Here is a 13,898-nt window from a genome sequence, read left to right as displayed (position 1 = left end):
ACAAAATTCACATCATTAAGTTGAATTAAAGAATCATGAAAGCCAATTTCCAATCCACTTAAGTTTTTATTTAAAAAAATACATAAATTACCCTTGATTCTAAAAACTGGTAACGCTGCTATAGAAATCTTCACAAACTCCAGATTTGGCTGAAAGAATATGTATTTAATTTCAATATAATGCATTTTTGTATAATAATTTGATGACATTTAATTATATAATATTTTAATTTGTTTTAATTTATTAATATTTTGATTAATATTGAAGACGAACTAATCGACCTCGCGCCACTGTGCGACGTCGAACATGTATGACAGAGAAGTTTTCGAACCACATAAACTCATTCTCATTCTCTTTGGGTTAGTTAAACAAATTTAGTCGACAAAGGCGGTTGATTTTGATTGTAAGCTCGATATATCTTTCTGATCTCAGACGGGTGTAATGGTCTTAATAATTATTTAATTGCAGAACCAAATTGTTTATATTCATCTGAAATCGTCTGAACTAAAAACGAGAACAACATGTGCAAGTGTCTGGCCGGAAATGTTGCCTGCTGGTAAGTTGGAATAATTAGATTAGCATTGTAAGGCTCTAGCATCTTGTAAGTTGGAGATAAGTGAGTTTTTGTTAAGTGCAAGAAGTCTTCTATAAGTGGGCAAGCATTTAGTTCTGGCATGGATTATAAATAGATCGCGAACTATGAGTAAGACGGCAAATAAGATAAGAAAGTGTGCAACCACCTGATAGCTCAGTTTTCATTATTTACATACTTAAATGTATGATTCCCATGAAAACATTTATATTCCCAGAAAGCTCTCACAAGGGAGCTGTTTTAACTATACTATTTATATACAGAATGAGAGCAGTGTAATTTTAAAGCGGAAGCCGAGTTCAGAGAAAACTGGAAATCGCCTGTGCGAATTTTCGCTTGCAACTCTTATACATACAGGTTTTCATATCGAAACTGAACAATAAACAGTGAGAGCAGGTAAACAAACCACACGAGAATCCGTACCCAGACACATTCTACCTGAAAGTAGCAGTATCCACTTTCGATGGTATATCATCATCGCATCCGTACAAACATTCAGCTGGCAGAATGAATTACTTAATTGTCCATGGTTCCATACGCATATTTGTTGTGAAATATGTATATATGTACATGACATGCAACATGGTAGCCACAAGAAGACTACTTATTATTATTCCAGCTCACGCTTCCTAAGGCACTCGTTTATATGTTAGCGCACATAGTGTATACATATTTATTTGTTCATATTCGCGCACACTGACCAGAATTGAAGAACCGCGTTTTGCGTATCTATGAGATACAAACGAAAAAATGTGGTCATGTCGAGCATTTCGTACTACTACTGTGCGACGCATTAGTTTCCCCTTATGTACCATCTGGCACCAGAAAGTCCTGGCTCCATCGAGGCGCGACGGAATTATTCCTTAAATACATATCTACCCTCAGGAATCTCCATATCCCGCCCCATTCGGTTTTAGCCAACAACCGGCAGCACGGCGCCGGTTTCGCATTTCCGTTGGAATGCCAGCTCTTGGCCCTCAAAACGTAGTTGTTAACTCACTGATGGGGTGGAAATTTATCTACTACTGTAATTTGGGGTGCATTTTTATTGGACAACTTTTCATGCGTAATTAATTCCAAAGTATTGCATCATTTCTATGAGAAATGTACTTTGTCCCGTTCTTTGGGGATAATGCGAGTAATTATAATGAAAACATGTATGATAACCAATTTAATAATCAAATAATAACTTATTTACATTTCTAGCTGCTTCAACTGTGCACTTAGTGTGCTTATTTCCATCATCAGTGGATTTCTGGTGATCGGCATCGTGGTCGGATTGGCCATCTACTTCATTGCCTACTACGAAAAGGAGGATGATGTTACCAAGATTACCAATAAAGTAACCGAAAATATCCAGTCGGGATATGATAAAATAAAGGATGCCCTAAGCAAATAAAATCGACTATGGTAAGAAGATATCAAATTGTAATAGAAGAACATTAAGCATTCAATAAACTACAATTTCAGATTAGTACACAGCGAAAAATTATCCACGCTTTGCATAATTCCATTCATCCAGATTAATTGCCACCTATTTACAGAAACAAACACCGCTGGAGCCTTTTAGAAGAGGATAATTGTTAAACTGTTTCAGTATCAGTACAAATAAATATTACACCTTCAAAATATTATTGTGAATCTCCAGCTAATGTAAAAGATGTTTTAACGCAAAAGATTTTATAAATAAATATTTATGATGTTCAAAGACAGATTATACTACTTTACAAAATGAAATAAAAAGAAAATGTTTTGACATTAATATAGCAATGCTACTCAATGTGGGCCTATTTCATTATTAATGGGTATTTACATAAAAACTAAGGTATTTTTCTTCACGTTTTTGGTTATAAACGTTTTTATTATGACATAAAAATGAAAAAAAAAAATGTTGGGTGATGGGGGAAATAAAGCCTTCTGGAAATTACATTTTAAATGATTACAAACAACCGGAAGTGCTCTTAAAACTTCCTTAGAAACTAGAATCTGTGTTACGCTAAAATTTGATAAACAGCTTATACGAAAAAGTAACACGAAAATAGGAAAAAATAAATAATCGCACTGGCATAAATACCCATACTTTCTTATGTGCAAGTACCATGGCCTTGCCAATGCGAAAGATGCCCCTCCGCCCAGCGTCCAATGCCCAATAAAATCGATATATTCAGAACCATTTCGAAGCCATCGACTCGATGAACTTCTACCAGGCTCCCATAAAGTTCAGACGTGCTGCCAATCGTTCGACAACTTCGATTGGATCCAAATCAGCCCCTTCATCGCTCCGAAATGGAAACCCAACACGCTGGGCGAGGAGTGGGAAATCCACCACGGTGGAGCGGTGGCAACTCACCATGCAGGGGAAATCTGAAATATGGGCGCTCATCATAGGGCAGATACCCTCCGCAAAAAGTCTGGTAACGCTAAAAGCAAAACGGTCGAATAGGAACTACAAGCATATATGGGTGTCATAATATATATAGAATTTTGTTTTGAAAAGTTTTTTATTTAAATTAGGGAAAATTTTTAAATTCAGAGTGTGACCGAGGCATTAAAGTGGAATATTCTTCAGTAAGCGCAACATCCATAAAATGGGCAATCAAGTATCGTACTAGAATGTAATGTAAACAAACTTTGTAATGGACGAATCTGAACCAGCTCCGAATGACGACTATGAGCACCCAGATGGACTCGAATACATATTGGAATCTGTTTTGATGCCTAGCGATGGAAGCAAAGAATTCAAATGTTTGGCGGACGAGTACAATTCTGTTCTTTTGAATCCCTGTCACTGCAAAGGAGCCTGCGAAAACAGCGAAGTCTGTCCACACGGAGGCCAATATGAGTTCACAGGAGATGGCAGGGAATTAATTCTTCGGAATTCCGCAAATCCTGTCATTGAGTGCAATGACATGTGCAAATGCTGTAGAAACACCTGCTCCAATCGGCTAGTGTACTCAGGCCCGAGGAAACATTTGGAAATATTCGATTCGCCTGAGTGCGGATCCAAAGGACTACGGACTACAGTGAAAATTCCAAAAGGAGGATACATTTGCGAGTATGCTGGAGAACTTTTAACGGTTCCAGAGGCAAAACGACGCTTGTATGTTAATGAAAAACTTGGCCTGATGAACTATGTCCTGGTTCTTAATGAATACACCAGCGACAGGAAGCAACAGGTGACCATCGTTGATCCATCAAGACGTGGAAACATCGGACGCTACCTGAACCACAGCTGCGAACCGAATTGTCATATAGCAGCTGTACGAATAGACTGTCCCATACCAAAAATAGGCAAGTTTTATTGCTGATTCTGATACGACTTCTCTCGTCATGTATAATTTTTAGGTATTTTCGCAGCAAGGGATATTGCGGCCAAGGAGGAGTTATGCTTTCATTATGGCGGAGAAGGGCAGTATAAAAAGGTGACAGATGGAAAGACTTGCCTCTGTGGTGCTTCAAAATGCACGGGTTTCATGCCAAATACTGAAATAGAAGAATAAATAATTTATTATTAAAGTTTACTTAAGTAAATGTAAATACTTGCCACTCAGAGTTTGTTCTGCACATGGTTTTCCAGCGGAGGCAGTTTTTCATGAATCCATTGCTGCAGATCCGTGATTGAGGCAGTTTTCAGTTCGTGCAGTGTGTTCCTCAATGGATGAAATGTGCCCTTGACACCCAGTTTCGTTAGGTTCTCGAAGGTTTCCAGACCCCAGTCCTTGGGTACCAGAGTATCGCGTTCACCGTGATACATTCGCAGCTCGGGGAAAGATTCGGCTTTGCCGTTGGCAAGGGAATCGTAGACAACGGACCCGCGGTTCAGGAACGAGGAATGTGCGAATACGCCGGCCAAGCTGCGTCTCAAATGGTAGCCCGTGTGCAGAGCCAATGCTCCGCCCATCGAGAATCCGCCTACAATGATCCGGTTTAGCGGTATGCCGCTGGCCACCTCCTCATCGATCAGCTGATTGACTGCATCATAACACTGGGACATGCTCTTCTTGCTTTCCGATGCGGCAATGTTCACGGACTTGCGGTCGAACCACACGTTGGATAGTTCCCCGTCCAGCGGGGTGTACTTCTGCTTGGGAGCCGTGGGATATATAATCTTTATGTGCGGGTACTCCAGATTCCGGCCGATGAGGAAGCGCACCCATTCCATAACATTGGGTCCGGTGTCGCCAGATCCGTGGAAGAATATCACGGATGCAGTGTGTTTGCCAGTGGCATTGACCGTTGTCAAGGCTGGTTTCATCTTTAATTCACCTTTGATCAACTAAATATATTGCACTATCGGAATAACCATCAAAGGGCGGCAGTGTGGCCAGTCGTTAGTACGAAAACAGCTGATGGGAAATAATACTGTCATGTCATTTTCAACATTAAGGAGGCTTTTGTATTTTCCTATGTAAAGTCCAACGGTCACACGGATCCACACGTCTAAATAAACTTTAAAGGAGCAAAATCAATGAAATAAGTGAAAATAAAAGGTGAGTACCGTCTAAATAATCGATTTGTGGGCACCTTCATCGAGATGCGCTGCACTTTCCCCGAAACATGCCTTACTTAACTGAATTTTCCACAAAACATGACGCATCTGCGGCTCCATGACTACGCCTTTCCATTTGTGCCGGATCCACACGCACACACCCACAACCATCGACGCCAACACGAACACACCACACGCAGAGTGCGAATAACGGAGAAACATCAAGACACACAGAGGAGCAGCAACTGGAAGACGACAACATGGCCAACATCCTGGAGAACCAACTGTTCACGGCGGCCAAGACAATCGAGCAGCAGCTGGACCAGCAGATCGACCGCCTGGACAACCTCGATTCGGATGACCTGAAGACCCTGAGGGAGCAGCGGCTCCGCGAAATGAAGGACCTGAACAACAAGAAGCAGGAGTGGCTCAGAAACGTAGGTGGTCTTCTCTTGCAACACTCAACTATTGAAGATTCTTCGAGATTGTTCTCTAAGTGGTATATGACCAAATGCTATTCAAAATACGACTTTTATGAAATCCACGACTCTTGCTTCGATTAATTAAGTTAATTATTCATACGGGGTAACAAATTAGGCTCAAATACTCAAAATACATGCTCAAATACAAGCCTAATTAGCTCAAAATTTAAATAGATATGTAAAAATTAACTTTCAAAGAAAACCTTGTTAGCGCAACAATCTCATTAATCCCCAAACTAATTGTTAATCTTTTCCAGGGTCATGGCACCTACACCGAGCTGGCCGACGAAAAAGAGTTCTTCGAGATGTCGAAAAAGTCGCCCAACATTGTTTGCCACTTTTACCGCGACAGCACCGAGCGCTGTAAGATCGTGGACATGCACCTGAAGATCCTCGCGGCCAAGCACGTGGAGGCCAAGTTCTGCAAGGTGAATGCCGAAAAGACTCCATTCCTCACCCAGCGACTGCGCATCAAGGTGATACCCACCATCGCCTTGGTGAAGGACAGCAAGACCAAGGACTTCATTGTCGGATTCACCGATCTGGGCAACTGCGACGACTTCGCCACCGAGATGCTGGAGTGGCGCATCGCCCACTCGGGGGCCATTGACTACAAGGGCGACCTGATGCAGCCACCAGATGTGAAACGCAAGCCATTCATCAACCGCCCACAGAAGACAATACGTGGAGGCTACGACTCGGATGACTCCGATATCGATCTGGATGACTAACTACGGGCAGTCCATCCCACACTCTCGATTACCCAAGCTCCAGCTTTCGTTCCACACTCCCACACAAGAAACACTCAAAAGCGATGGAGTAACAAAAACGGACACACACAAATCAAAACCTAGCACATGGATCTAAACCAATTAGGCGTACTCTAGCGTTATTTATTTAATTATACGATTCCGATCCCTCTGCTACGGTCCCATCGCCACCTAGCATAAGTGGCTTATTCGGTTGCCTTCCCCCCCGATTATGTGCTTTAATATCTATCAGTTCAATCAGCTGCCTCGAAGGCTGAGCCACTCTAGCGAGCTTAAGCGTACTAAAAATTTGATCTTGATCTATGGTATTTGCAATTCCAAATGAATGTGCACCCTTCGCGTATATATGTTAAGTTGAGCATAGTTTTACAAACTGCCCTCGCCCTCCAGAAAACGGTGTACGTAAAACAAGAAACTAACACACACAGAGCATAAAAGACAAGCAACAAAATATCTGGCATATATATTTTTAAAATTTCGATAAAAGGTGTATTGCATTTCCTACAGTAGAGGTAACTAACACTTACATATGTACAAGTTTTTATATTTATTTTTGTAATTCTACAAAGCATCAAAGGAAATCAACGATTAAATAGCATGTTCAAAACAAAGCAAACGTACTTAATTGCAAGCGTCTTGGTAATTGGTTGTAAACTTAAATGGTTCCCACACAGGTTTTTTGCATTTCAGATCGTATTCTTGGTAATATTTTATTTAAATCATACACGCGAACGGCTGGATTTTAATAAAATATGGATTTTAAACCAATTGCATATCAAAATTGTGGCATTGAAAAAAAGACTAGATTTTTTTACGATTTTTTTTTATTTTCAGCATTTTTCGATATTATTAAACTTTACTTGGAAAACACAGAACTGATCATCCAGTTAAATAGATATCTTGAAATAATAGTTTTGAATAAACTACGCCGCATTTTAAGTGATGGTATTTCCCCGAACAGCTGATCTTGAAATTCCGAAAATCCTCCCTTAAGACAAGGGTTGCCAGTCTTGACGCAGACGAATAACGGAATGGCCGCCAAAGACAAAAAGGGACGCCAACTGAATTTACCTGAAATGACGCCGTAATCCCGCCAATTGCAGCTTGCTCGCCATAAAACTAAGGTCCAGACTAGCGTCAAAATCAGTGCAGAAACTTTTACCTGCCAGGTGCATAAAACGCCTATAAAGGATTCGAATTACCATCATTGGTATTGTGAAACTCGAGGTGTACAGAAGTGATTCGAAATGGTTCTCGCTCCCGAAGTTCGAGGTATTGTGAAGGCGCTGAAAGGCTCGAACAGCTGTGAGGAGATAGCCCAGATCCTGGAGTGCGACGTGGAGAGCGTGATTAGCTGCATCCGTGAGTGTGAGCTGCTCGAGGGGAAGACTGCCACGCTGAGATTGCCGCAGAGAACGAAAACAGCGGTGCCCGTGGCGGTTGCGCAGGAGGAGGAAAAGAAACGCGAGGTGGGCAGACCCAAAGTCCTGGAGAACCGCCAAATGGTCGAGCAAATGCTGAGCGACAATCCGCACTACACCTCCATCGATGTGCAGCGAGAGCTGGCCCGACACGGCATAGAGGTTAGCCGCAGGACCTTGCAGCGCAGGATCAGCGAGATTCGCTCCAAAGGCCCACGGCCACCGAGAGGATCGCCACAGCCGCAGGAGCCCAGCACTTTCGGCCTCAGTGAGGGGGCAAAAAAAAGGAGGTTGGCCTGGGCCACCGCCCATCAGGATTGGACCGTGCGCGACTGGCGCAACATCTTCAACATGGACGATCTTAAGTTCGTCGACGAATCATCGCCGCCAAAGGAGATCTTCCTTGACTCGCTGATGGGACCGGAGGGCAGTGTCTGCAATGACCTCAATCTCCTCGAGCAATTGATGGCCATCATCCAGCCGAGGATCCAGAATCAGGCGCCCAAGAATGTCAGCGAGTTTCGAGCCGTCTTGTACGACGTCTGGCACAGCGACCAGGATATGGTGGACAAAATTGAGATGCTCTACGAGTCGATGACGTGGCGCGTTTCGGCGGTCCTCCGCAACGGCGGGGATCAGACCGAGTTCTGCTAGCCAAGCTGTGGATTCAAGTCGCACTCTGATTCTTGAATGTTGTATTGAAAATAACGACGTTCATGATATTGTTTAATTTGACATATTAAGTTTGTAGTGGCCATACTATGTACATGGTACACTCTGATTAAATTAGGATTAATTTTCTTCATTTTTTGAAACAACTATAAAAAACATATACATTTTAATAAAGTGTAAAACAATATAATAGCAACGATGTTTTAATAGCTTGGAAAATAGTTCTTATAACTAATAATGTTGCAGAATACAAGTCTAATTTTTATTTCATTAAACCAACATTATGTATGCATAACAATTCTATCTGATAAATGAACACTTTTTCGTCATTAGAGTATGTTGTTAATTTGCCTCCTGAATTGCTTTTGGTTTCTTCGAAATTGACCATATGTATTGCAATATCACAGCAATGGAATATACTACTCCAATAACTATAAAATAGAATGCGTAGACGGAAAACTGTTGAAAAACATTCAAATTCAGATTGGCCTTTTCCGAGACAACGACAAATGTGAGGATGCACTGCAGCAGGAGTCCCACGAACGTGTTGAAACCAAACACCAGAGCAAAGCTATCCTCCTCCAAGCTGCTGGCCAACTCCGAGCTATAAAGATAAGGGGTTCTGGTAATTTCCACCTGTAGGATCAAGGACTAAGGACTCCTTACCTGGCCACTGTTATGGTGAAGGCAAATAGGCCTCCATAAAGCACATAGCCAAGATACGACAGGTATATATCAGCGGTCCAGCAGGAAAGCAGCACACAGCCGCCTTCCAGGACCGACAGCAAAGCCATCGAGAGCAGGCTGCTCCTGGTGCTCAGACGTCCAGCATGGAAGTAACCGGCGAGAAGGGCGAACACAGCACTCAAAAGCGTCAGCGCCACGTCCACAGCTCCATTCCAGGCTATCTTCAGGGGAAATCTCAAGGATGAGAAAGCCATTGATCATTGAAACTCACTCACTGTTGGTTCGTTCTCGAAAGACTTCCATACCACCTGCATATAGGTGGTGATTTGCAGAAAGCCAGCCAAACTGATGGCATACCACAAGCTCCATTGTATCACCAAGGCATTGGTGTAGGCACTACGGAAGTGAAACCAAAGGAGCTGCCACGCTGGTACCTTCTTTTCTTGGTTCGCTTCCTCGGTACTGGGTTGCTCTGAACCCTTCTCCAGGTTACTGCCCTCCACTTTGGTTCCACCTTCTATGGCCTCGCTTCGATTGTGAAAGTACAAACTCTTCTCCACCTTTGGCAAAAAGAATGCCCAGAGTAGCGCCGCAACTTGAGCTGTGGTGAAGTGGAATCATTAGTTAACTGCCTATAGAATCTCTTTGCTAACTGGGAACCCACAGCTGACGGAGATGTAAAACAGTTGCTTGTAGTTCATCCACTTCATTCCAATGACCAGCTGAGCCAGGATTCCCGCAACTAGCTTGCCCACGAACATGGCCGCCCGGGTGTGCGAGGTCACCCTGGGATAGTACTGTTTGTCCACCTTGGCGTAGATGTACGAGTAGTAGGCCACCTCGCCCGCCTGGTAGAAGCCATAGAAAACCTCCACCGCCTGCAGGCCGCTCAAAGTGGTCGTCCAGATCAGCGTGCCCCAGATGCAGATGCCTGTAATGGCATTGGCGATAATCACGGGCTTGTATCTGCAACGCAAACGGAGGTTTATTGCTGGCTAATAAAGATTGCATTCATGCATGGGCTGTATACCTGAGCAGGTCCGTAATGAGGAAGACGAAGATTAGGAGCGCCAGGTAGGAGTATGTACCCACCGGGTAGACGGATCGGTTGACTTCGTCCTGGGTGACGTGATACCACTCGCCCATCAGGATCTCCGCGTGGTATGGCTCCGAGGGTCGAAGTTCCCGGAGAAACCCGAATATGCATAGCAGGCACGATATCTTCAGCCACGACTCCATCCCGTTACGGCTGTCGGCTTGAATCTAATCGCGATCTTAACGCTAACCAGCGATCCCACCGACTATATGTACATATGTCTGGCAGCGTGGAGCTTCGACCAGCTATTATAATAATTGCACATTCTTCCAAGGGGTTAGCAGGCTAGTGCCGAGTATAGAGATTTACCTTCGACGCTTGTAATCAGCGCTGGCCCATTCGCGATTTACGATCCAAGTGTTCTCCGATTTGGTGCAGGCCAGCGGAGCAGAGAGGTAATGGAATATCCGGGAAGTTTCCGCTTACAGCGAGCAGCATGGGCACGATCGCGATTAACTTGCTCTCGCCTGATGCGGTTCCCACTTCGAGTTGGCCATACCAGCCATTACCAGCTAATTAGCCCATTAGCAGGGCACTTAAATGGATCTATTTTGCACTGAATTTCTCAGAGAGCCTTAGACACTTGTTTATTAATGTTTCTGTAATCTATTAATGCAAAATATCAACACTGATAAGTTAATAATCAGCGATAGCCGCTTTAAAAGTGCAAAAGAAATTGTTCCGGGTATAGTATCAACAGCGCGGGTATTCCGACTATAAACATGTGTGGTCTCAAATAAATAAATGAAATCTATAACAATTGTTGTCATTTTTGGCTCATAATGATTTATAATATGTATTATAACTTATACGCTTGCTTTTAAATTCGATTACTCTGCTATCAGGAATCAGTGCTCTTCTATAAATTAAACGTAATTAGTTCGACAATCGTCAGATAATATTAGTAAAACACACAATGATTCTACATTAAAACTCAGTATCTTTATTCCTGCACACTTGAGACTGATTGTGCGCTCTATAAATGGAAATATCTGCTAAATACTAAGAATCGCCAACAGATTGCAAATAAAAAGATGACTTAAATATTCTGGGAATACAATCGACCATCGCACGAATACCATCTTATAGTAGTTCACGCATAGGAACAAGTCTTTCTTGAAGTACCGACCTTAAGTACTATCTAAATGCATCAGGACTCAATCGAGTGAGTTTTCCAACCTTTCAACGTCGGTGTTGCGGCACATTAAGTACTCAATCAGCACGGATAACAGATACAAGACGCCGACGCCAATAAAATAGAACGCATACGCCGTGTATTGGCCAGCGGGATCGAGCTCAAATCCAGTGTCCGTCACAAAGATCATCGTTAACAGCGACTGGAAAATGAGGGCCACAAAGGTGTTCACACCAAAGACTAGTCCGAAGCTTTCCTCCTCCAGATTTCTGGCCACTTCAGCACTGCAAAAATAATGTTAAAATATATATGGAGTATGTGAAAATCATGAGACTTACCTCGCTACCGTGATGGTAAAGCCGTAGAGGGCGCCGAAAAGCACGAATCCCGTATACGACCAGTAGATGTCCTGTGTCCAGCAACAGATCATTACACATCCACCCTCCACGACGGACAAAAGGCCCAGGATCAGTAGAGATGTTCTCGGTCTGAGCCTCCCGGTGTGCAGATAACCGGCAGCCAACGCACTTAGTGCAGCCAGAGCTGTCAGGATGGCATCAACGGCGCCGTTCCACGCAATCACAGGTTCAGGCTCGATCACTTTCCACAGAACCTGAACGTAGTAAGTGACCTGCAGGTAACCAGCCAGTCCAATGGCGTACCAAAGACTCCACTGGACGACTCGCGGATTGGTGTATGCGTTGCGGAAATGTAGCCAAAGGAGGCTCAGTGCTCCGGGATGCTTCGGAGTACTCTCCTGCTGCTGATCCATCTCTTCCAGGTTTCCCTCCCCGGGCAGCTGGGTCTGCGGCTCCGTAATGGACAACTGCTCCCGATGAAAGTAAAGACTCCTATCTACGCGGGGAAGGCCAAAGGCCCAAAGCATGGCTATAATCTGAGCTGTAGAATAAAAGCATAATAAATGACTTTAATGTTGTTCTAGTTGATGTACGTACTGCCCAGCGTTATATAGTTGAGCTCCTTGTAGTTCATCAGCTCCAGATTGAGCATCAGTTGGGAAGTGATCCCGGAAACCAGTTTGCCTGCAAACATAGCTGCTCGGGTGTGGGAGGTCACTCTGGCATAGTACTTCTTGTCCACTTTGGCATAGATGTACGTATAGTAGGCCACCTCGGCGGCCATGTAAGTGCCGTAGAAGAACTCCAGGATCTGAAGCGACAGCACGCTGGTGGTCCAGATGAGCATACTCCATATTATCACACCCGCGGCTCCAATTGTGATGATCAGCGGCTTGTATCTGAAACATAATACATATAGTTAGTATAAAATTATGCCTCTTTTCGTTCGCACAGCTATTAATTGCAAAGCTATCAAATTGCCCAGTCGAATTTAATTTGCTGAATCACAATACATTTTTGACTGGCGAAGGCAAAAGTTTGACTTTGGAGTAGGTCACATTATGGTTACAAATATAATGACTCTGGTTGCGTATTTGATTACGAACAATTTTTGTTATAAAAAATATAAATATGAAATTGGTTGTTAGCAAGTTAGCCCAAGTTTAGTTTAAGAAAATACATTTGAAAGGTAAATAATGTTCAGCGCATAGTTACCTGAGAAAATCTGTTATCAGGAAGACAAAGACCAACTGCACCAGGTAGGAATAGGTGCCCACTGGGTAAACATCGTGCGTTAGCTGGAATAACAACAAATGTGATATTCCCTGAAATGGATACATGGTGGGATGCCACTCACCTGCTGCTCCGTGATATTCCGCCAGGGACCCAGCAGGTACTCCGTGACGTAGGGCTCCGACGGACGGATCTCGCGGATGCAGCCGAAGACGCAGAGGAGGCAGGAGATCTTTAGCCACTCCTTCATTTTCGAAATTTCGTAACGGTCACTGACGTAACGTGCGCTACGCAACGAGATTCAGCGGCGCGAGATCTTACGTGAAGCGCTGAAATGGGATGCCGTTAGCTGGGCCCTTCTGCATCTGGACAGGTGAAGCTCAATATATTGCCTAGATTCACGGGCAATCTGGTGTATCAGGCCATGGTCGTCGTCGTCGGGTGCTCAAATCTAATCTCTTCGCGACGCGAATCCGAAATTATCACTTCGACGTGCCCGAATTGTATTTACACTGAAATCGCTGTTAGATAATTGCGAATTTACAATGCGGTCTGTCACTCTGGCTACGCCGGTTTGAAAGTCACAAACGAACAATCGCATGTAGAACGTACAGGTGGGTGGTCCAGTTTAAGAACTCTCCAGTCACCCTACCTACACACGTGCCGCACTTCAAAAACAAATGATCGCATACTCAGCCCATTCGCTGTTATCGATTTGTCGCCAGCACATCACTTCGGGCTAATAAACATTTAAATTCACCTTATAAGGCGGCTGCAATTAAAATCAATTGACTTCCGAGCCATAAATAAATTCGATTTCATGTTGTTGCGTCGCCGGTCGTTACGTCACGTCAACAACAACTGCGGCGCAGCATCTGTTTTGCGCAAACACGGGAAGACAACTGACGTAGTTGGCAACGCGGCTCAGCTGTTTCGTTCTCACCTGGTCGCCACTTACACCT

The 13,898-nt window shown here is 43.7% G+C and overlaps 7 protein-coding genes across 7 annotated transcripts; 4 read left to right on the top strand and 3 right to left on the bottom strand.

Annotated features, from left to right (window-relative positions):
- Positions 1 to 330: 330 nt before the first annotated feature.
- On the top strand, positions 331 to 2,306 carry LOC117145215 (protein midgut expression 1). Its single transcript, XM_033310782.1, has 4 exons — positions 331 to 403; positions 469 to 556; positions 1,799 to 2,002; positions 2,063 to 2,306. Exons 2-3 carry the CDS (start codon positions 522 to 524, stop codon positions 1,989 to 1,991), a joined length of 228 nt encoding a protein of 75 aa, XP_033166673.1. The 5' UTR covers positions 331 to 403; positions 469 to 521; the 3' UTR covers positions 1,992 to 2,002; positions 2,063 to 2,306.
- An 838-nt stretch (positions 2,307 to 3,144) lies between these two features.
- LOC117144760 (probable histone-lysine N-methyltransferase set-23) lies at positions 3,145 to 4,113 on the top strand. Its single transcript, XM_033310119.1, has 2 exons — positions 3,145 to 3,883; positions 3,938 to 4,113. Exons 1-2 carry the CDS (start codon positions 3,229 to 3,231, stop codon positions 4,090 to 4,092), a joined length of 810 nt encoding a protein of 269 aa, XP_033166010.1. The 5' UTR covers positions 3,145 to 3,228; the 3' UTR covers positions 4,093 to 4,113.
- On the bottom strand, positions 3,889 to 4,930 carry LOC117144762 (lysophospholipase-like protein 1). The gene is made up of 2 exons (XM_033310120.1): positions 4,137 to 4,930; positions 3,889 to 4,075 (listed from the first exon to the last, which is right to left on the bottom strand). Exon 1 carries the CDS (start codon positions 4,845 to 4,847, stop codon positions 4,140 to 4,142), a length of 708 nt encoding a protein of 235 aa, XP_033166011.1. The 5' UTR covers positions 4,848 to 4,930; the 3' UTR covers positions 3,889 to 4,075; positions 4,137 to 4,139.
- Positions 4,931 to 4,974: 44 nt separating this feature from the next.
- Positions 4,975 to 6,944, top strand: LOC117144763 (thioredoxin domain-containing protein 9). Its single transcript, XM_033310121.1, has 3 exons — positions 4,975 to 5,082; positions 5,282 to 5,518; positions 5,821 to 6,944. Exons 2-3 carry the CDS (start codon positions 5,342 to 5,344, stop codon positions 6,292 to 6,294), a joined length of 651 nt encoding a protein of 216 aa, XP_033166012.1. The 5' UTR covers positions 4,975 to 5,082; positions 5,282 to 5,341; the 3' UTR covers positions 6,295 to 6,944.
- Positions 6,945 to 7,335: 391 nt separating this feature from the next.
- LOC117144759 lies at positions 7,336 to 8,565 on the top strand. The gene has a single exon (XM_033310118.1). It carries the CDS (start codon positions 7,581 to 7,583, stop codon positions 8,406 to 8,408), a length of 828 nt encoding a protein of 275 aa, XP_033166009.1. The 5' UTR covers positions 7,336 to 7,580; the 3' UTR covers positions 8,409 to 8,565.
- Positions 8,566 to 8,651: 86 nt separating this feature from the next.
- On the bottom strand, positions 8,652 to 11,049 carry LOC117144755 (thiamine transporter 2). Its single transcript, XM_033310114.1, has 5 exons — positions 10,144 to 11,049; positions 9,778 to 10,079; positions 9,389 to 9,714; positions 9,093 to 9,334; positions 8,652 to 9,030 (listed from the first exon to the last, which is right to left on the bottom strand). Exons 1-5 carry the CDS (start codon positions 10,350 to 10,352, stop codon positions 8,769 to 8,771), a joined length of 1,341 nt encoding a protein of 446 aa, XP_033166005.1. The 5' UTR covers positions 10,353 to 11,049; the 3' UTR covers positions 8,652 to 8,768.
- Positions 11,050 to 11,132: 83 nt separating this feature from the next.
- Positions 11,133 to 13,853, bottom strand: LOC117144756 (thiamine transporter 1). The gene is made up of 5 exons (XM_033310115.1): positions 13,061 to 13,853; positions 12,919 to 13,001; positions 12,301 to 12,602; positions 11,683 to 12,244; positions 11,133 to 11,628 (listed from the first exon to the last, which is right to left on the bottom strand). Exons 1-5 carry the CDS (start codon positions 13,184 to 13,186, stop codon positions 11,367 to 11,369), a joined length of 1,335 nt encoding a protein of 444 aa, XP_033166006.1. The 5' UTR covers positions 13,187 to 13,853; the 3' UTR covers positions 11,133 to 11,366.
- Positions 13,854 to 13,898: the final 45 nt, after the last annotated feature.

Source organism: Drosophila mauritiana, chromosome 3R, assembly GCF_004382145.1.
Source record: "Drosophila mauritiana strain mau12 chromosome 3R, ASM438214v1, whole genome shotgun sequence".
NCBI lineage: Eukaryota > Metazoa > Arthropoda > Insecta > Diptera > Drosophilidae > Drosophila > Drosophila mauritiana.
This window is presented reverse-complemented; position numbering and strand designations above follow the sequence as displayed.

Excerpts from the sequence above, each read along its gene's own strand:
- LOC117145215 (XM_033310782.1), top strand. The coding sequence starts at position 522 with ATGTGCAAGTGTCTGGCCGGAAATGTTGCCTGCTG. Across the intron at positions 557-1,798 it reads GCCGGAAATGTTGCCTGCTG|CTGCTTCAACTGTGCACTTA; the intron begins GTAAGTTGGAAT and ends TTACATTTCTAG.
- LOC117144760 (XM_033310119.1), top strand. The coding sequence starts at position 3,229 with ATGGACGAATCTGAACCAGCTCCGAATGACGACTATGAGCACCCAGAT. Across the intron at positions 3,884-3,937 it reads CTGTCCCATACCAAAAATAG|GTATTTTCGCAGCAAGGGAT; the intron begins GCAAGTTTTATT and ends TATAATTTTTAG.
- LOC117144762 (XM_033310120.1), bottom strand. The coding sequence starts at position 4,847 with ATGAAACCAGCCTTGACAACGGTCAATGCCACTGGCAAACACACTGCA.
- LOC117144763 (XM_033310121.1), top strand. The coding sequence starts at position 5,342 with ATGGCCAACATCCTGGAGAACCAACTGTTCACGGCGGCCAAGACAATC. Across the intron at positions 5,519-5,820 it reads AGCAGGAGTGGCTCAGAAAC|GGTCATGGCACCTACACCGA; the intron begins GTAGGTGGTCTT and ends AATCTTTTCCAG.
- LOC117144759 (XM_033310118.1), top strand. The coding sequence starts at position 7,581 with ATGGTTCTCGCTCCCGAAGTTCGAGGTATTGTGAAGGCGCTGAAAGGC.
- LOC117144755 (XM_033310114.1), bottom strand. The coding sequence starts at position 10,352 with ATGGAGTCGTGGCTGAAGATATCGTGCCTGCTATGCATATTCGGGTTT. Across the intron at positions 9,715-9,777 it reads GTTTTACATCTCCGTCAGCT|CTCAAGTTGCGGCGCTACTC; the intron begins GTGGGTTCCCAG and ends ACTTCACCACAG. Across the intron at positions 9,335-9,388 it reads CTTTCGAGAACGAACCAACA|ATAGCCTGGAATGGAGCTGT; the intron begins GTGAGTGAGTTT and ends TTTCCCCTGAAG.
- LOC117144756 (XM_033310115.1), bottom strand. The coding sequence starts at position 13,186 with ATGAAGGAGTGGCTAAAGATCTCCTGCCTCCTCTGCGTCTTCGGCTGC. Across the intron at positions 12,603-12,918 it reads CTGATAACAGATTTTCTCAG|ATACAAGCCGCTGATCATCA; the intron begins GTAACTATGCGC and ends ATTATGTTTCAG. Across the intron at positions 11,629-11,682 it reads TTTACCATCACGGTAGCGAG|TGCTGAAGTGGCCAGAAATC; the intron begins GTAAGTCTCATG and ends TTATTTTTGCAG.